This window comes from Protopterus annectens, chromosome 14.part0, assembly GCF_019279795.1.
Source record: "Protopterus annectens isolate FY-2018-M chromosome 14.part0, PAN1.0, whole genome shotgun sequence".
Taxonomy (NCBI): domain Eukaryota; kingdom Metazoa; phylum Chordata; order Ceratodontiformes; family Protopteridae; genus Protopterus; species Protopterus annectens.
The window spans coordinates 276,920,212-276,941,542 of record NC_056748.1 but is presented as its reverse complement, the minus strand read 5'-3'; the positions used below and the strand labels follow the sequence as shown (position 1 = coordinate 276,941,542).

General features: G+C 41.6%; 1 protein-coding gene across 6 annotated transcripts in view; it reads right to left on the bottom strand.

Moving 5' to 3' along the window:
- The window catches only part of MICU1 (mitochondrial calcium uptake 1), a 1,714,640-nt gene that overhangs the window by 441,591 nt on the left and 1,251,718 nt on the right, over positions 1-21,331 (bottom strand). For all 6 annotated transcript variants that reach the window (XM_044055989.1, XM_044055988.1, XM_044055992.1 and 3 more), the window contains one exon: positions 7,635-7,717. In XM_044055989.1, the coding sequence (XP_043911924.1) occupies positions 7,635-7,717 (83 nt within the window). The remainder of the gene's footprint in view (positions 1-7,634; positions 7,718-21,331) is intronic.

Here is a 21,331-nt window from a genome sequence, read left to right as displayed (position 1 = left end):
TGAATCTATATACACTATTACAAAAACTTCTGTTACTATATACATAACACTGTATATGAATAAAATAACTATCAGAATAAACAATTGAAAAACTATGAAGAAAATTCCCATCAAAACTACTGTCACACAAATATTAGTACTTTTCCTAAAAATGTTGCAATACAAGAAAACTCTAGAGGAAAATCACACTAATAGTCTTAAGAACTAATTATGTAAAAAACCTACCTATCGACCTAACCTAATTCTAAACAGTACTAAACACTGCACTAAGCAATACAAATGGAAGAGTCGAGGAAAATTTTGAAGTTGAAAAAGCTTCACATACTATGACCACAGAACAAGCTCTTGGAAGCAAGTCCAGATGAACAGGCGGCAAATACGATCTGAGGTAATTCAGCCAGATGGAAGGAATTGTGGGTAGGGGAGGAGTCAGAGTCTCAGATCCAAACCTTTGGCAGAAGGTGCCAAGATTGGATCCGACTTGATCTGACTACCCAAATGCTGAATGGGACTAAAACAGACATTGACTATTTGGTTTGCCATCAAAATTTCGAGAGCACATTGCTCAACACTGCAAATGCGAACTCCAACCTGCGTCTGTTGAAAATGCCAAACACACGACATTCCGAACTGCAAAATCTCATCCCTTTTTGACCCATGTTAGCACTTGTTTTTAGTTGAAGAGTAGTCGGAAATGTCGACATTCTGTGTTTTTGCGACATTTTTCAACATCGACATTATGGGTTTTGCTTAAAGGTGCCGATAATATGCACATTTGTGAATGTGCGCTCGATATTTTGATGGTAAACCGAATACTTAGGTCAGTTGTTTTATCTGGTTCAGAGGATGTAAGTTGAACTTTACCAGCATTAAGTTCAAATCCCATGGAGGAGAAGCATGTTTTCTTTTTAGGTCTTAAGGGTAGAATACCTTTAAGAAAGGTCCCAACAGACAGATTTGCTTCAAAATATGACAGGTAGGAACATAAACAAAAACTGCATATATATAAAATTGGCAGAAGAATATACCAAAGTCTGAAACTGAAACAAGTGATTTTTAGTAGTCCATAAGCCTAGGAAGATGGCAATTCAATGGGTTCAGATTTTCTGATTAACTACATCTTCGCCATTTCTGCATGTGAGATTTCCTCACGTTGTGTCTTCTGGCTTCCTAGATGATATTTAGTGTATGGCGAAGCAATCACTCTTAGGGATCAAAGTTCTATTCTGCAAGATAATAGATTAAGCTTTTTGAGATTGGAATGTAACACATTAACTTGCTGTCATGTCAATAAGGACCTTGTAGAAGCAAAGGCCATGGAAGTAGAGTGGTTAGGTTCATCAGCACAAAGAAATCATGGTCACCTTGGCCAAGGAGGCCCTTACTAGGATGAGAATATCTTTGGCTTTCTTTTCTTTGAACAAAACTTGAATTAATGGAACTGACAGGAAGGCATACAGTAAGGTACGAATCCAGGGAAAACAGAAAATAAAACATCACTTCCCTTAACTCTTTTGTGAGAAAAAAGGAGAAGATTTAGAGTTTGCTGATGAGGTGTGTGGCAAAGAGGTTCACATTTAGTATGCCCCATTTCTGTGCAACATCTTGAAAAGTCTGCAGCGTCTGTGAATATTCCCGAGCTACAACTACTTCCCTGCCTGAAGACCCTGTCAGCTTATTTTGAAAACCTGGAGGATGTACTGCTGAAAACTGCATACTGTGTTGTCCAGATAAGTTCCACATCTGCAATTTCTCTTAAAAGAGGTAGAAAGATCTGGTTCTCCTTTGCTTGTTGATGTTCCACATGACTACTGTGTTGTCTGCAGTGCTCTGCAAAGCCATCAAAGTCATGTAGACTGCTTTTATTTCCTTCAGGTTAACATGCAAGAGACCTTTCCTTTTTGAAATCAATTGCTTTGAACTAACAGATCACTGAAAACGGGCTCTGCATTCATAATCTGAACAGTCTGTTGTCAGATGATAAATCCTTTTCTGAAATAGCAAGGTCATTCCTTTGGTAAGTTGCTTAGATTTCCCCAACACAGGAATTCTCTTTTCATGGACTGAGGAAGCAGATACAGTTTCCAAGAAACATGAAGATTGACTGCAGATGTTTCTGAGAAATCAGTGTGTCTTCCTCATGTGTAACCCTGCATGAGGAACTAGGAGAAGGACAAATACCCACAGGGTTTTAAGGAACTGTCTTGCTGTTGAGAGAAGTCCATAAGCACTTTCTAGATCTATTTGTCCAACTGGGAAGGAAACACTTTCATATGTACAGAATATTTGACTGCTCCTATGAAAGTCATTGATGAGGGAGTCTGAAAAAAAAATTCTTGTAATTTACTTCCCAAAGACTGCTTAAGTGAAACTGTCAAGACTGATTTGCTGCAGTAATAACTGCTATGACAGGGCTATTATGAGACAAACAACCAGATACAGGAATACTGTTAAGTTTTGCTTCTTGAGATATACAAATACTGGAACAAAATATCTATGAAATACTTAAACAGCTGTTAATAGCCCAAATACCAGGAGTTGAAAAAATTAGTATCTATCTGAAGTCTGACATACTTACTGTGAAATGTCCTTAAAATGTAAAAAAAAATGTGTTCCATACCAGTGATATAATTTCAAAGCTTTCCTCTAAAAACTGCAAAAGTGCTTTCACACTCACAATCCAAAATGGCTTTGAGTTTATAAATTTGTTCAGGTTTGATACCTGGAATGACTTTGAGTATACAAATATAAGCAGGTTTGACAAATCAAGTACTACTATGAGTGCAGCATTTTTCTGGGAACCAAAAATAATCTGGAACAGAAGCCCTGACCTGTTTAAATGTAATAAACCCACTGAACTTTCTTATCTACTTGGAAGCGATAGTTTAACTGAAAAGCTTAGTTTCTCTGATGTGTTGGTGATTGTGGAACACAGTACACACATATGCTTCCTCTCCTGGAATTATATTGTTTAACCCTGACTGAATGAGTGGTTACTCTTTAACATAGTACCTCCTAGAGGTAACTAAAGAATTGGAAGAGGAAACAAATGGCTTTCAGTCATCTGAAGGATCTCCAGCTGCATCCACATTTTCTTCCTGAACTTTTAGAACTTGTACAGGATGAGAGCCATTTTTCCTTGTATTCTGTCTCTCTGGGTTTTCTGGGTGGGTGTTCCCTTCCTACTGAAACAGCCTTTTTAACAGATTGATAGGTCCCTCAAAACTGTGGGATAGAAGAATGATGCATTTCCTTGAAAGAAGATATTGTTTTTCATCTCTTTTCTAAGCCAGTTAGAATATCATTAGCAAGCTGCACAAACATCATAGCAGCGCAGGAGTTAACACTGCTGCTTCAAAGTGCTGAACTCTGCGTTTGGATTTTGGCTGAGGTACCATCCTTGTAGAGTCTGCATACCAGCCTCCTGTCTTTGTTAGTTTTTGACAGGTACTCTGGTTTTATGCCTGATGTGAAATACTGATTCTCCAAAGTGCCATAGTTTATATATATACATATATATATATATATATATATATATATATATATATATATATATACATATATATATATATATATATATGTGTGTGTGTGTGTATACACACACACACACACACACACACATATACATACATACAAGTGTGTGTGACTGAGTTCGTGTCCTGCCACAGATTGGAATCCTACCCAGTATTAAGTTTGTCTGGTGTTACCCACTTAGTGCCAAGATAGGTTCCGTCTCCCCTGTAACCCATACTAATTAGCTAGTTTTAGAATGAAATAACCAGTAACATAGGCATCTAAAAGTACAGCCCTTACATCCCTGATATAGGTGCATGTCCTGAACCAAGCATGTCTCCTCATTAGTACTACCGAGGTAGCCAATCTAGAGGAGGTATCAATACACTATAAGGACACTTATAAATGCGTCCATTACTCAACAGAGACAACAATGTACTTATCTAAATTATATGCAGTGACAGAGCTTGGAAACTACTGCAGTGTTTTATGAACCTAATTAAAACAGAGCTCTGATAAGTCTCCACACTGTACAAAGATTTCAAAGAATGAATACATTTCTGTAAAATGTATCTATATATTTAGGATCTCTATTTAAGCATACAGTAGGTAAAGGAACTGATTTTGTATTCCAGGACAAAGATGGAAGGGCAGCTACTGCAAGGTAAGCTTTATGGGTGTTGTAAAGCTTCTACCTACAATTAGGGTGGATAACTCAATCTTTCAGCTCATTTAGGTATTCATGGTTGTGAATCTCAATTTTCACTGCTAGCTTTCAATACATTTAGGAGGGTAAAATATAGAAAACAGGCTATCCATTTTGAGGCTGGGAGCCATGTAGGCCAGCTACAAACTTTCATTATCACTTAACATGTTTTACAGAAGTAATATCTTCTGCAGGAGTATTCGAAGATTATTAACACGTCTTTATTATCAGATTGTGATTAAGTGAATGAGTTTGAGTCATAAAATCCATCTTCATCATCAGAAGACAAGGGACCAGATTCAATAACACCTACACTAAGTGTACACGATCTGCATTCAAGTCCCTATCACATTTTTTGTACTTTCTAGTCACTCAGACAGATTATACTATGTACATGTAGTCTACACTTTGTGGTAACCTTTATGAATCCCCTCTGTATTTAAAGCTGCAAGAAAATCAGTAAGAAAACTAAAATTAGGAGGAAGAAGGTGTGAGTTAAAATTGCGTTGACTGTTCACTCAGAACAGTATAACTCAATGCAGGCTTTACTGAATCCCATGAAAGGACTTATTTTTCTCTATAGCACCAAAGACCTTCACAACAACACAAAAATTGGTGTTGATATTCTAAGCACAGAAACATGCAGTCACTTGCTGTCTACTGTTTTCTTAAACTACGCTGAAATATGATTCAGCAAACACTTCTGTTTGTTAACTGCCAGAACAGTTTGAATGTGCAAGTCTCACCTAGTTTGAATGACCAGTTTTCATTAATTTTTTTAAACACCTTTAAACTCTCACTTAAAACATAGATGCACATACATCAACAGAAAAGAAAAACAAAGCATAGCATATTAACATTTTATATTTACATACATTATATAGCAGATACATGTTTTCTTTTTTTATATCTGTCATTCAGTCTGACATTATATGAACTGCTCAACTCATGCCTTCTATTAAACCTCACTCCTTAATATTATTCTGCATGCACTTTTCCCACAAATTAAATTAACATGTAATTTCCTCCTTCCCTGCTGCCATTTTTAATCTCTTTTACAATATTCAATACTTCAAATACAGCTGATTTAGATTTTGAATTCCATTTTCTAGTAATTGCTTTTTTGGCAGCTTTATAAGGCTAACTTACTATGTTCTAGGCAATTAAGATCCTGTGTCCCAGCTCAAAAGAATCATTTCTTTATTTATAGCCATTTGCTCTCCCAATATTTCTAACAGGGTATTCTGTAGGAATTTTTAAAAATCTACCAACTTGTTACACAAACCAAAAACATGTTTCCATTTAGCCTTTTCATCCCATCATACCTGCAACCTTTGCCATCTACCTGAGGAAAAAATCTTTGAAGTATGTTTGGGGTATAAAAATACCTATGAAAACATTTCCAAGCATATATCATAAACCTTCTGGATTTTGTTAAAAATTATGGTGCCATACATGTCATCTCATTGTTCCCTTGTAAACTGTATTTCTAGTCTCTTTCTCTTCCCAGTGTTTTTCTGGTTGACTTTTGCAGTTATCATGTAATATTTTATATGCCATAACAATTATCCATTTTTAACAGTAGCTGCTGCTCTAGATTCGACTAAAAATTCTATCATAGCAGGTCTTTTACTTAGGAATCCCCATCATTTTCTGTTTGCCTATATCAGTCCCTTGTGAAGAAGGCAGTCTCTAACCTGCAGTGTAAAGTTCTTGGCCCCATCCCACTCTATTAACTTTCTCTTTCTAGTTATTTGCTCCTAATATCTTGTTTTCTTTGTGAGTTTTCTCCAGTAAATTATGGCTTCCTCTTGTCTAGTTTCTGTACCCTTACTTACAGCCAACTCTACTGGCAAAATCTCCTTTCTCCCTCCCTGTGTTGGCTTAGTTCTTAGAAAATTTTCTGCAACGTTAAGAATATAATATTCTGTAGGGTTATTATTACTCTCCTTAAGGATCTGCATCCAAAATCCCATTCTCTCTATTTCTTGATCTCCCTCATGCTTCATCATCACCCCTTTCTGCTTTAAATTATAACCTTCTGCTTGTGTTTCTATGTGGCCCTTAACTGTGTAGCTCTAAAATATCCCCACAAATCACACAATTGTAGACCCCCATGTTCTACTGGGAGGGTCAACTTAACCTACTTAATTCTTTCCCTAAATTCTTTCAACTGTTTATCATCATTAAATGTATCTATCAGCCAATCGATTTACACAGAGTGTCAAGTGATTTTAAAGGTATTTAGCTTGTTAATTTGCCGTACAAGTCTTGTCATTTATTCCCCTGACGAATATTCACATACTGCAAAAAATGTTAAGCATTAAAAACATTCTGGGTTTATTTCAAGCGCATTTTTTACTTCTGGTCCCTGGTATATTTTCAAAGTATAACTACTCTCCTCAGAACAAGTTTTGGGAAAAGTTAACATTTTTTGTTCTGTTTAACAACTACCTTGTTACATTTGTCTCTTTTCTCTGGTTTCAGCTTTTCATCATCTTTCATACCAGAATTCTTCTCTTTGTCTATTTGTTTTAGTTGAAGGTATTTTAAGAGTTTTTTTTTTTCAACTGACTTGAGCTTTAACAAAAGAAATCGACAACTGTTACATTCTGGAATATATTCAGGCCCTAGATAGAATAAACAGTGACTGTAGTAATGATTCTGGATTTTTTGCCACATGCACACTCCCATTATATGCAGGGGGAAAAGACAAACATCCTTTTTCAGATGTCCAGAAGAAACAATTCTGCATAAAATTTACAGTCAAAAATAACAATTAACAACTGTCCCAAATCACTATGAAACAAAATCTTCCTAGCGTGAATAAATGGGCCTATAGTACCAGCACAGCAAGAAGAAATAAGCTAAGTATTGTAGAATTCTAGTTACACACACGTGACTTGCACAATGGTGAAGATATTTTCAAAGGCCGAAGATCAACAGTGGTATTCCTAAGACATAATGGACAGGTGTAGAAAACTCCAGCTGATCCAAATGGAAACAGAAGTGGGTAGACTTAAGTCTTATGATTTGCTACTATATCAATCATCCAAAAAGAAGATGGTAATGCTAGTCACAAAATTCAGACAAATAATGCTAAAAGTGATGCTACAGGAACATGCAGTTATGCAATTCTTAAGCCTAAATAATTGCTCAATAAATGAAAATGTGGCAACTCTTTTGAAAATTCACTAACTAATGAAAACCCTGCCTCATCTCTACGTGCTATAGTGTAACTGTTGCTTAACTACCTAACATGTCTTACCATCCTGGAAGTCTGAAAACAAAAAAATATTCATTCATTTAGATTTACTACTAAAACATGTTCAAATAAGTTTTTTGCAACAAAGCGTTATCTTCAATTCACGGCTGAGACATGAATTCCTAACAGCAGTTCTTTAAAAAAATTCACCTGTTCAAATTCTTCCATGTCTACTTCACCGTCACCATTCAAATCAAACATCTTGAAGGCAATTTCAAAGTTCCTCTGAGGTGCTGAAAATAAACAAAATAAATACACATTTTAAATATTTACAGTTAAAATACATTGCTAACATATGTGCCCAAAGCCATAAAAGATAGAAAAGCATAGTTTGCTGAACTGCTAAAGATTTTCCCTGCCCTGTTTGAAAAACATCAGGAATCACTGACTATTTGTCAACTAGCCATTAGAATGTCATAGGTGCACTTTCAGATTAGCTAATATAAAATCTTCCCAAAATTTGAAGTCTTACTCGTATAGTAAAACAGCACAAAAGCAACCTAAGGCTAACACCAAAATACTTTAATTACAGAGATAATAATGCTCTCAGCTACACACACAATTTTATTCTCACCTTTAAAAAAATATAAAGTTCACAAATTTGTCCCATTCTAACACAATCTTTATTGAATCCAAACAACATAACAGTCAATTGTAAACATTACCACGCCAATCCATTCAACTTCAAACTACAAGGAATACAGTTACGCAATTACAATCTTTTACAACATTTAATAAGACGTTATGCATAACTTAGTGTGGGATTTAGGTGCTAATCTTGTCAAGTGTAATCTTTTCAGGACACCTTTAACAGTATCAACATTTGTAACAATTTAAAATGAGCATGAGTTAAACCTTCAACACTTCAAAGAATATTAAATCAACAGAAAAAATGGATGATCAAATTTTGTAATCTTACATTTGCACACTAGAAGGCGAGATGTCCTCTTCATATATGAAATTCACAATTTCTACACATTGTACACACAGAAACTCATTACAAGTCATGGTGCCCCTATACTCTATCAAGTGTATCTTTATACATTCACTTTGATAGCCGCCTAGCCACATAATTATCCCTTGAAGTTCTTTTTGCAATATGACTCTCCCTCTTCTACAAAGCGTCCATTATTTCAATAACACTCACTATCGGGTGACAGTTTTGATGTCCATTTCTTTATTACAACATCTTTCTCTACTGACTTCAACAACATACTACTGTCCACTCAAATGCGGTGCAGTTTAATTTTTTTTATCATACCCTAATAATATTAACATGCTAGCAAGCATTCTATTTTTCTGCAAGACTCTTCTTAAAAAAATACAGTGATTCTTGAATAGTACTCAGCATGAAAAATGGCCAAAATATGTGGTACCATATTTCAAGTACCCCCTTCTTCACATCTCCAAAAATGAAATTCAACATCTGAAAACATCGTCCTCAACCACTGTGGAGTATTACAACAATATGTATGTGAACACTTCCAGACAAAAATCCTGAACCTCCAAAATTTGCTAGCATACCTAACTACTAAATCATTTCAAAGTTCCTCTGCCCAAATCTTCATTTTACAAATACTCTGAATTTTGCTTAGTTTTAACAACTCTTTTGGTGCCTAAAGCCCTTAGTAAAGTTTTGTTTGCCTGATTAACCAAACCTTTTTACCGCAGGGTACTCCCGCTTACCTGCAATATTAACAAGCAGCACTGTGGCAGATGAGACCGCTATTAGATCAGTGAGACTCACATCTCTCTTTAACAATTAAAACTTCATACTCCAACCATGAAATATATTGGCAACTCTTATGTTTACTGCACATATCGCCAGGCACCCCAATTTAAACCAAACCATGACTTTTCCAAGTAAAGGACTCTGGTTTTCCTTTTGTCCAATTCCTTAAGCCCACCTCTCTTAATATTCCTAATATGCTCTCTCCAAAAGGCAGTGATAACAATGACCAGGTGAAAATTCCCACCAGTATTAAGAAGTACAGTTGTGTAAAATCTTACCATAATGGTAGAGGTTCTTCTCTTTGCTGTTGCAGTATTCATTACAATAGGGATCCCCTGCCAAGGACGGCCCAACATCCGGGTAGTATACCAAACTCTTTATGTTGCTTTAAGGTACTCTGCATTTCACATGTATGCTCCCCAAATAAGTGTAGGGCATAAAAGTGATGACTGGATGTAGCACCCTCAGAACTGTGCCTCTAGCAAAGCTACATATCCGGATTCTGCAATGGCTCCTTCTGTGTCAGTGGTTCCCAAACTATCACCCCCCTCGATTACCAGATTCAAATAACCAACTCCTGCAAAAAGGACCTGCTTTGGTGGATGAGGTCAGATGTAGATATTTGGACTCAGCCGTTTCAAACTCCCCAGCCCACAGTCATTGTGACCAGGTATGCTGCCCTGATCTGGTGGGGGGCCCATTTCCAGAGAAAGACTGTCCAAGGCACATGGTCCACCTCAGAGGCCCACCTGCTTATCAATGTTCTGGAAATTAGAGCAGTGCTGTTAGCGTTGCAGGCCTTCAAGCTGGCTCTCCCTTCCGGGACAACTGCAATTCAATCAGACAATAAACATGTCAGTGGTCCGGTACATCAACAAGCAAGGAGGAACAAAGTCCTTACCTCTATGTCGAGAAGCCATGAGAATTTGGCAGTGCGTGATAGCTTCCAACCGTTTTCTGATAGTAATGCATATCCCGGGGAGCTCCAACGTGATTGCGGACAAACTGAGCAGATGCATCCTCATGCCCCACAAGTGGTCCCCTCAACCCCAAGGTGGTGTCTGTAATCTTCAGCCACTGGGGCCAGCCTTGCTGCGATCTTTTAGCTTCCCCATCAAACACCAAGTGCAGCAGCTATTTCACCCTACTTCCCCCAGAGGAGGAGTCACCGAGGGCCGCTCTGATCCACGACTGGCCCACAGGACTTCTCTATGCTTATCCTCACATCCTCTCTGATCCCACAATTTTTAAAGAAAGCTCTTCGGTTGAGATGCAAGGTGATCCTCATAGCCCCATTCTGGCCTCGACAAGTTTGGTTCCCCTTCCTCCGGTCTCACCTAGTATACCCGCCGTGGAGTCTGGACCCTCTACCAGATCTGATTACTCAACCAAATCTGTCCAGTCTCAAGCTGACCGCTTGGTTTCTCCACTTCCGTTAGTCACCAGGCAAGCTAGTCTCTCCTCGCTTGTTCAAGACATTATTCTGGCCTCTCACAAACCATCCACCAGAAGACTATATCAGAGTAAATGGAAAAGGTTCTCCATCTGGTCCAAGGATAACATGCTAGACCCATATTCGGCTCCAGCTACTGCAGTGCTTCAATACTTGGCTACGTTTTTTGATTGGAGCCTCTGCCTCTACGGTACGAGTTCATCTAGCGGCAATTTCCACAATGGTATAGATGGCACTCCCTCTTATCTCTTTACACCTTTGCAAGCCTTTTCTCAAGGGGACCTCTCATCTCAGGCCTCCTGTCAAGACAGCCCGTGGAACCATGGAACCTCACACTAGTCCTTCAGTCTTTGACTGAAAAACCTTTTGAGTCTGCTGCTAAGTGTGACCTAAAGTTTTTGTCTTGGAAATCTTTGTTCCTGGTAGCCATTACCTCTGCCAGAAGAGTCTCGGAGCAGCAGGCATTGTGTATCAAGAGGCCCTATCTGGTCTTTCATAAAGTGTCACTTCGGATGAATCCATCCTTTCTTCCCAAAGTTGTTTCTGAATTCTCCATTAACCAGACCATTGACCTACTGGAGTTTTTTTTCTGAATTTTGCCAATAGAGGAGAGTATTGCCTTCACTCCTTAGATGTACAAAGACAATTGAAATTTTACCTAGCTAGGACCAAACCTATCCATAAATCTGCACAACTTTTCATGTCTTTTTCTGGGCCCAAAATGGGAGAGGCTGTTTCCAATGTTACATTATCAAGATGGCTAAGGGGGACTGCATACATTTCATCTATTCTCTCCATAATGAACCCATGCCAAAAGTTAAAGCTCACTCAACCAGATCTATGGCAACATCTATAGCATTCCACTCCAGGGCTTCCATGGATGACATATGTGCAGCAGCCACTTGGGCTAAGCCTCATATCTTTATCAGTCATTACAAACTGGACCTGGTCTCCAGAGGGAGAGCTGCCTTCGGCTCAATGGTACTCAGGAATGTTCTTCCATAAGGACCACCCATGCACTTCAAGGTAGCTTGGGATTCTGTCCCATCAGTGATGAATGGAAAGATGATTAACATCATCAGATAAAGAATGTACATCTTACCATAATGTTCCATCTGTGTTGTTCATCTTCTTTCATTCATCACTTCCCACCCTCCTTCCCCCTTCACAGGCTCCTGAGGGATGCTTTGGGTCTAAGTGGTGCCCTAGGGTACTTGCGCAGAAGTGGCCTTGGCTTTACTTCCCTTTCTTAGCAAACTCGATCTGAGGTAACAGGGAGAAGGACGTTCTGGGTAGAGACTTAGCTCGAGAGTTTTTTTGGCTGGAGCGAGCTTGGTAATAGGCTGACTCGGTTCCGAGGGCTTGGAACCGAAACCCATCAGTGATGAATGAAAGAAGATGAACAACACAGATGGAACGTTATGGTAAGACTTAACTTCTTTTTTTTAATAATTGGCTTCGTTTCTGACATCACTTTGGGGGATCCGATATCTGTCACTACGAAAAGACATGGCTGACAGACCACATTGCTTTGCTAATGATGGTCTGTGCCTAAACACCCCCCCCCACCCCAGGTTTTGGGTATTGGCTAAAACTCTGTCCACTCCCCTTAGAGCCTTTTTAAGCAATGTCAAAATGACAAAACTACCAACATAACCAACATAAAAACCCTCAAAGCATCCTTAAGATCTTACTGCTCAGTGCTAGGAGCCTAAACAAGAAAACTACACCCTACAAGCTCTCCTCTGGAGAATGGGACATCTGGGCTGTTAGCAAGACTTGGTTTAAAGCTGCGATAAGAACTCCAGCAGTGCAAGGCTATAGAGCCATCCACGCATTTAGGCCAACAGCAGCACAAACAGGGTCTAAAAGTGTAGGTGTCTCAATCTACATTAGCAGCAAATACAACTCCAGTTTGGTTAAACAGGATGATGCCCTGGAAGTTTCCATAGACTAGGTTCCTTACCATATTTTAGCCAGCTACAACTTACCCTCTATGTCCCATGACTCTCAACTCTTTAGACCTACTAAAGGCTATCACCATCTAATCAAATATCCTGTTGATGGGAGACTTTAACTACCCCTCTATAGACTGGGAAATGTACACTGCTTCTAACTCACAGACACATTTCCTCACAAACACTCTAGACCAGTTAGTGCACACTCCAACCAGAGGATCAAGCATAGTAAACCTAGTACACAGCAGCATGGGAGGGCATTCACCCTGTTTTGCCTCATGTCCTCATTGGTGAAATCGGACCACAAACCTGTTTCCCTTAAAATAAAAATCAACCCAAAAAACCCTAGTAAACCGTAACAGTTAAGAGCTGTTCTAAAGCAAACTTCATCCTATTAAGTAACAGTTTGAGAAAATTTACAGCTCCCCCAAAGACCGAGAGCAGAGTGACCTATGCAGAATTATTCACAGAAATCCCCATGAAACATTTAAATTACTGCATTAAGGCTGCTGAACCTATCTGAACTAAGCACAAATTTAACACCAAAAACTAACTCCACTGGTGGGATCCTTACTTTAACAGGGTATGTAACAAAAGAAAAAAGTCATGATCAAAATCAGAAAGAGCATCCTTCATAGAGATGAGCTGTCTGATTCAAGTAAAATAGAAACTAAGAGGTCTGATAAAGGCAAACAAGGCCAGTTATAAGGTCAGGATAGCTAAGGACAGTCACAAGGCCGCCTTCAGTTATGTCAGGAGCATTAAAGGTAACACTCAGCAGTGTGCAGGACAACCTTCACTGACCAGGGTGACATAGTGAATCTACTGGCTGATAAATGTAGCTCTGACTTCACTCCACTCTCTCTCTGTTACCCCCTATGAAATCCCTTCTAGCATATCTTCCCAGCTATTAACATGGCGCAGGTCCTGGCGGCACTTGGTAAGGCCAAAAACACTGCTTTAGTGGGCCCTAGCAATATCTCCAATTGCCTCCTAAATAGCCTAAAACTTGTACTAGTAAGACCACGTGAGGCAATCTTCAGCTACAGCATCAAAACTGTTTACATGTCAGGTGAATGGATGGCCTCTTCATAAGGTTGGGTCATTAACTGACCCTAGGAAGTACAGACCCATCAGTCTGACAAGTCTAATATGGAAAGCCGTGGAGAGAATTATCATGTAAATGAGCAACAAGGACAGTAGCAACCTACTGACACTAGACATATCCCAGTTTGGCTTTAAGTCCGAATGCCATCTTTAGATCATCAGTCTAAATGCTGGTTCACCTAGCCATTTCAGATAACTGCCCCATTGGGGTTGTTTGCTGTTACTGTTTTTTCTTTTTGTGTGCTGGTTATGGGTTTCAAGTCATCCAGAAAAGATAAATGCCAGTGTAGGAGACAGATTCCCCATAAAGATCATCACGAGCAGTGCTTACTTTGTCTCAGTGCTTCCCACAACAATACATCCTGTCCTATTTGTCAGGCTTTCGTTCCAAAGACTCTCCATAGTTGGCTTTCTCCTTTGGCCTTGTAAGTGGATGTCACTCGTCCCTCTCGAACATAGATGACAAGTAGGTGGGGTATTTCATTTAGATGCTTTAATACATACATCAGGATGGATAGCAGCATCATAAAATGCAAATAAACTGGCTAACAGACAGACCTTACATACATACATGCTTACATCTCAACAGCTTACTACAAATCGGCAATCAGGGTTGCACGTGCTCAGTATTTATACACTTGTGCAAGCCCTTGGATAGCTTCTTAAAGGTACATACACACACTGATCTACAGTGATTATTCCTGATTTCCTCATTACCTAGTGGAAAACAGTTTTTGCACTTACTTTTCTCACTTGCTTAGAGAAAAAACAGCTCTTGTACTCACTTTCCTCACTTATCTAGAGGAAAATAGTCTTTTTATTCAGGCATGTCCAAGGGTCAGCTCCCAGTGTTCTCTCCTGTCTATCTGATGAATCTGGGCATCTTGGGGCAATGTAGAAATTGCTTCATGTACACAGACAACCCTCTCCTCCTACCACCCAACACTGCAACCTGTGAGAGATGCACTTATCTAGCCAAACTGGAGGTAAAGCTCTCTCCAACCAGGTATAACCAGGTGTAACCTCTGGTGATAATGTTCTGCACCCAGCGTTCGGTGGTGATAGACTGCCAGGCAGCGTGGTGTAGAGAGAAACGACCCCTGACTGCTTCCAGAGGTAAGCTATCAGGCCACCCCTTAGGAGCGCTGATAAGGCTGCCCAGAGAAAGAGTTCCTGGTGCCTTGATTAGGAAGACCCCTCTGCCTCTATAGGGACGTCTTCTGGAATTGTTACCCCCCTCTGCCTCCGGGAGTATCATCACCACATGTAGCACGGAAAGGGCCCTGAGATTTCTTATGCCACATTTTCCCACTCCTCTGATTCCTGGAGAAGGTATGTTGAGGGTTGGAAAACTGTAGACCTATGGCAGACAGGGTTTTTCCATCTTACTTGCACACAGCTAGTGTGTCCTTCACTTTGGAGCCAAAAAGGGATGAAGCTTCAATGGAAGCATTCAGAAATGAAGGCTTGAAGGGATGCGGGAGTTCACAAATGTGCATCCAGGCATGAAGCCTTATAACAATGCCTGAATCTGCTGCTCTAGCCGCCCCTTTGGTTGCATGTGACAGCAACCTCATGGACGAGTTGGATATTGATTCCAAGGTTGCAAGCTGCGAGGCCACTTTGTCCCCAACCTCATCACAACTGTCCTGTGAGCGTCCTACAGAGTTCGGAGATCAAGTCCCTCTGGAGCCTCATAAAATGTGCCAGATAATTCAGGGACCGTATGGCAAAGGTCACTGATGCAAAAATACACTTCCCAAGTCTGTCCACCGCCTGGGAGTCCCTGTTGGGTGGGTGGACAGAGGGACTTTCCTCAGCCAAGTCCTTTTTTGTGGCCGCTGCCACCACCATAGCATCAACTGGTAACCCTTTGGACCAATACGTGTTCTCCTCAGAAGGGGAAAGAATTTTGTCTGGTCTCTTGAGGGATCGCCTCAGTGGAATGAGGGTTCTTCCACATGTGCTGCACGACGAGCTGGATGAGCTCGTTGACAGGCGGGGTCACCCAAGAGGTAGAAGGCCGGGCATGAAAAGCCTGCAGGAACACTGACTCCACAGATGAAGGGTTGGAGGGTTTCCAGTCACCTCTTTGCTTTAGCATCTCCAGGATGTCTCTGAAGGAGACATCATCAGGAGGTGATCGTGGGGACCCTTCACCATCATCGTAACCCATGTCTTCCGTTAAGGACTCCTTAGGCAAGTCCACATGCTTCCTCTTCCACGTCTTCTTTCGAGGGGGCTTCTCATTGGGGGTCTCTCAGGAGGACTCGGAAAAGTGGGTACACTGAACAGGGGTGTCCTGCAGCTTCTCTGTCCGGTGTCCCGGGGGGGTGGTCTGTGACAGCTGCAGCTCAGAGGGTGAAAACTGGGGTTCCGACATCAAAGTAGTGCTGCCAGAAGCAAGAGCCCTCTCCATCACTCGGAGGGCAGGCCCGTCCGAAGAGGGATGGGAGCTCGGAAAGTACAGTTTTGTACCTACCATAAATGTAGATGTTCGAGTGCTAATACAGCTGCAGTCATAACAGATGGGTTCTCCTGCCGTCAGGCGGGTCCTTGGTCGGCCGAATTCCAAAGTCTAGGTCCGGCGTCGGTTGTCTTCGCTTCTTCCCTGACGTCAGTGCGACAGGGGTATAAAGGAACCAGCCGACGCCATTTTCTTCAGTTTTTCTTGCCCCAGATGTCAGGTGCCCCCAGAAGGAAGGCAATACATAAATTTGTGTAATAAAACAGTGCAATATAATCAAAATACAGTAGTTGCAAGCAAATACACCATAAATGAATACCCCAATCAGGTTGTATGAGGATGTGTTAGCCTATAGGCCTGTCCCAAGAGGGGAAGGAGGGAGGGAAACCTGGACTGCAGCTGTATTAGCACTCGAACATCTACATTTATGGTAGGTACAAAACTGTACTATGTTCATCGTGCATACAGCTGCAGTCATAACAGATGGGTAGAATCCCAAAGCTAAGAAAGGGGTGGTAGGCACTAGGTGGAACTAGGAGGAGCCAGGATGCCCTGTAAGACTGCAGTGGCAAAGCCTGCTCTAGTTTTGGAGTATAATGGTAGGTGGTAGTGCTTGGAGAAGGTATGCACAGAACTCCAAGTGGCTGCTTCCAAAATATCTTTGGTAGGAACTCCTCTGAGGAAAGCTGCAGAGGTAGCTGTGGCCCTTGTGGAGTGAGATCTGATGCCTGTAGGTACAGTTTTGCCATGAAAAATAGCAAAAGCGTATGCAGTGGGCTATCCATTTTGAGATTGTCTGTTTCAAAATTGGCTTTCCTTGAGCTCCTACAGCATAGGACACAAAGAGCTGTTCTGATTTTCTGAAAGGTTTTGTTCTGTCCAGATAATAACAGAGTTGTCTGTGGATGTCCAAGGAATGTAGTAATCTCTCCCCTTTGTTTTGAGGATTAGGATAAAAGGTAGGTAAGTGTATGGCCTGATTCAAAGCTACCCTGGATACCACTTTAGGCATAAAGGACGGGTTGGTTCGTAAGGAAACTCTGTCCTGATGGAAGATGATAAAAGGCTGCACAGCCATGAGAGTTTGTAGTTCTGAAACTCTACGAGCTGAGGTAATAGCCAGAAGGAAAGCTGTTTTCCAGGACAAGTATTGCAAATCTGATGATGCAGCTGGCTCAAAGGGAGGCAAGGTCAGTTTTTCCAGAATGAAATTGAGATCCCAAGCAGGTATTGGTTGTTTCCTTGGGGGTCTTAGATTCTTAGCCCCTCTGAGGAACTGTCTTAAGAGTGGGTGAGAGAATAAGGGTGGATCAGTGTTGTATTCTGCAGAAAAGGCTGAGGCATGGATTTTGATGGAGGAGAATGAAAGTCCACTGCTTAGTAGCCCAGCTAAATACTGTAGTATTTGGAGGTAAATTCAGTTTTCCAGGATCCTGGCCATTTTTCTCATTCCAGACACAAAACCGTTTCCATTTTGCGGAGTAAGCTTTTCTAGTTGACGGCCTTCTGGCCTCCAAAATGACATCCTGCACCTCCTTGGAGAGTAGGGTCTGTTGTGATGCTAAGGAATCTTCCATGCGGCTAGATTGAGTGTTTTTAGCTGGCTGTGAAGAGTTTTGAAGCTGTGCTGAGTCAGAAGAAGAGGCATTAGAGGCAGGGTCCATGGTGGGGAATGCGCCAGGCTCCTCAGGAGTGGGTACCAGTGTTGTCTTGGCCAGTCCGGAGCAATGAGAATCATCTTTGGTCTGTCTGCTCTGGTTTTCAATAGAACTTTGGGCAGCAGAGGAAGAGGTGGGAAAGCATAAACTGTCATTGATGTCCAACTGAAAGAGAGAGCGTCCACTCTCCAGGCCTTTGGATGGAAAATCCTTGAGCAGAATTTTGTCAATTGGTGATTTTTGTGGGAGGCAAAGAGATCTATGTCTGGCCTTCTCCATGCTTGGATTATTTCTGTAAAAACTTTTGGATGCAACTTCCATTCGTGTGGATCTGTCATATTTCTGCTTAGGTCGTCTGCCAGCGTGTTTTCTTTGCCTGGCAAGTACTGTGCTTGTAGTTCGATTTGTAAGTCCATGGCCATGTTCCAAAGTGACATGGCCAGTCTGCATAGGGGGTATGAATGTGTTCCTCTTTGTTTATGTACCACATAACTGTGGTGTTGTCCATTCTTATCAATAGTTGACCTGGTTGCAGAAGGTCCTTGAAAGCTATAATAGCATTTATTACTGCTAGCATTTCCTTTTGATTGATGTGAAGGTGCTTTTCTTTTTGGGACCATTTGCCCTGAATGCACCGATCTGTCATGTGCGCCCCCCCAGGCGTAGTCCGAGGCGTCTGTTGTGATGACTTGATTTGCTTGAGGCTTGCTGAATGGAAGACCTGTGTTTGTTTGGCATGCTTGAGCCCACCATAGAAATTCCTTTTGCAGACATGGAATTAGTGGTATTATTGTTTCCAAACTGTGGCTGTGTTGAGACCATATGTTTTTCAGGTACCATTGAAGTTTCCTCATATGCAGCTTTGCACATGGGATTAGTAAGATGCAAGATGCCATGAATCCCAGAGCCTGCAGGATTTTCCTTGCAGTCAGCCTGGTGCAATTTGCTAGTGCTCTGAAGTATTGAGTTAGTTGCCCCTGCTTCTCTGGCGTGAGGTAGGCCATCTGGGTGTTTGTGTCCAAGTGGGCACCCAGGAAAATTCTCTTCCGAGAGGGTATTAGCCTTGATTTCTTTTTGTTGACTGTGTATCCCAGAGAGTTCAACAACATTATTACATAAGCCAGATGTTCCAGAAGAATGTGCTTGCTGTCCGCTTGCATCAGGCAGTCGTCCAAATAGGGGTATATTTGTATCCCTTGAAGTCTGCAGTAGGCAATTACTGATGCCAGGCATTTCGTGAATACTCTGGACGCAGTAGATAAGCCAAAGGGCAATTCAGAGAATTGATAATGGGTTGAACCTGCAAGAAATCTGAGGTATCTTCTGCAATTTTGTCTGACTGGGACATGCAGGTATGCCTCCTTGAGGTCCAGTGTTACCAGCCAAGACTCCTTGCCCAGCATGGGAAGAAGTTGCTGTAGAGTGAACATCTTGAATTTTGGTACGAGTAGAAATGTGTTTAGGATGGATAGGTCCAAAATAGGTCTCCAGTCTTTTCCCTTCCTTGGTACCAGGAATAGCCTGGAATAAAAACCTTGACCTTGTTCGTGCATAGGTACCTCTTGAATAGCTTTCATGTCTATGAGATCTGTAATTTGCCTTTGTGCCTCTGCCCTTTGATTGTGTGGCAGGTTTGGCATGCCTCTCATTTTTGGAAGGGTGTGAAAATGGAATCTGTAGCCTCTGTTTATAATGTCCAGGATCCATTTGTCTTTTGTGACAATATGCCAATTTTTTGAAAATAATGCCAGCTTTCCTCCTAAGGGGCTGCCATTTGAGTCTTGCTTGGCATGCAAAGGGGAAAGTCATTGGGCTTGCTTTCTGAATGATTGCGAGTTATCCTCACCACCTCTTTGTGTAGGAGCTTGCCATTGTCTGCCTCTAAACGATCCTTGGGATTGTCCTCTGCCCCTCGGGCGCCTGTATCTGCCTCTTTGGGGTCTGTCCGTGGCTGGAAAGGACCAATTTTTGGAAGGCCAATTTCTACTGAAACGTGGGGGTTGTACCTGTAGAAAATCTTTCACAGTTTGCATTGATTTAGCCTTTTCCTCCATTTTCCTTAATACTTCCTCAGCATTAGCACCAAATAATACATCCTTTTGAAGAGGGGCATCTAGTAATTTAGCTTTGGCATGATCAGGCAAGGTTTGTTCCTTGAGCCAGGCATGTCTACGTATGACTGATCCTGTAACAGCAGCTCTACATGAGGCCTCTAGAGCATCAAAACCACATTGTAAGGTATGCTTTCCCACTTGTTCTGCACTATGCATCAAATCCTGCAACTCCTTCAAGTCTGGTTGTTCAGGTTGTGACATTTTACCTTTCAATTGTGATAACAAAAACTGTTGGTATTTTAGCATATGGAACTGACAGTTTAAGGCCCTCATGGTTAAGGTAGCCGAGGTATATACCCTTTTTCCCCACCTTTCTAAGGATCTGGAATCTCTCTCAGAAGGTAATGGATTTTTAGCAGTGGAGGCCTTAATTCCCTTGGGACCCTGTGAGATGGTTTCTGGGTCAGCAGCATGGCTTTTGTATAGAAATTGGTGTGAGTCAGGAACCCTGTAGTACCTGTCAGGCTTAACTGGGGCTGGAGGCAGAGAGTCTGGGTTAAGGCAGGCCTCCGAGTAAACATCATCTAGGATGTCCAAGACAGGAGGTATAGCCAGAGGCCTGTGCTGAGGTAATAAAAGAAATTCCCTAAGCCTTTTCTTGGAATCTGAATAATCTTGGCCTTCCCAGTGGAAGTGTTCCCTTAAGGTATGCAAAGTTTCCCCAAATGAGTAATCCTCTGGGGGGGATACAGAAGGAATGGACTCCTCCGCATCAGAGTCTTCAAAAGGGGAGTAAGAATGTTCCTGATCATCAGAGTGCTCTGAAATAATGGAGCCCTGATCAGAGGAGGGGGATTCTTCCTCCACTCTGGGCCTTTTGTCCGGAGTGGGTTGAGAGCCCCTGATAAGAGTAATTAAATCCTCAGCCATTTTAAGCATCTGTTTTTTAGGCATGGGGCCTGGAGATGGGCCCTGTGTAGTTTGTCTCTTAGAGTGCATGGCTGCTTTAGACTTAGTGAAAGCCTTGATGGAGAAAGAAGAGGAAGGTCTGAAGACACCTTGAGTGGGGGTAGACCTGTCCACATTTTGAGGTTCAACGCCAAGAGTGGTTTCGGTATCTCTAGTCGGGGTGTGGGCCGAGGAGCCTGCGACCTCGGGCACAGGAGGCACCGCCAAAGAAGTGTCGTCGGTAGTCAGGGGCTGCGTAGGCGCCTCGCTGAGAACCAGACCACGTGTAGTCGGCTTTGGCGTGGTGTCGGTAGAGGCCGCGGACCTCGTGTGTCGGTCCTTATCTTTGCGTTTTTTAGACAAAAGTGGAGTCGGAGTATCCGACGACATAATATAGTTAAATGTTTTTTCAAAATAATGCTGGGCGAACTCCGCCCGACGCTTTATGGTGCGTTTGTTGAATGTAGCAC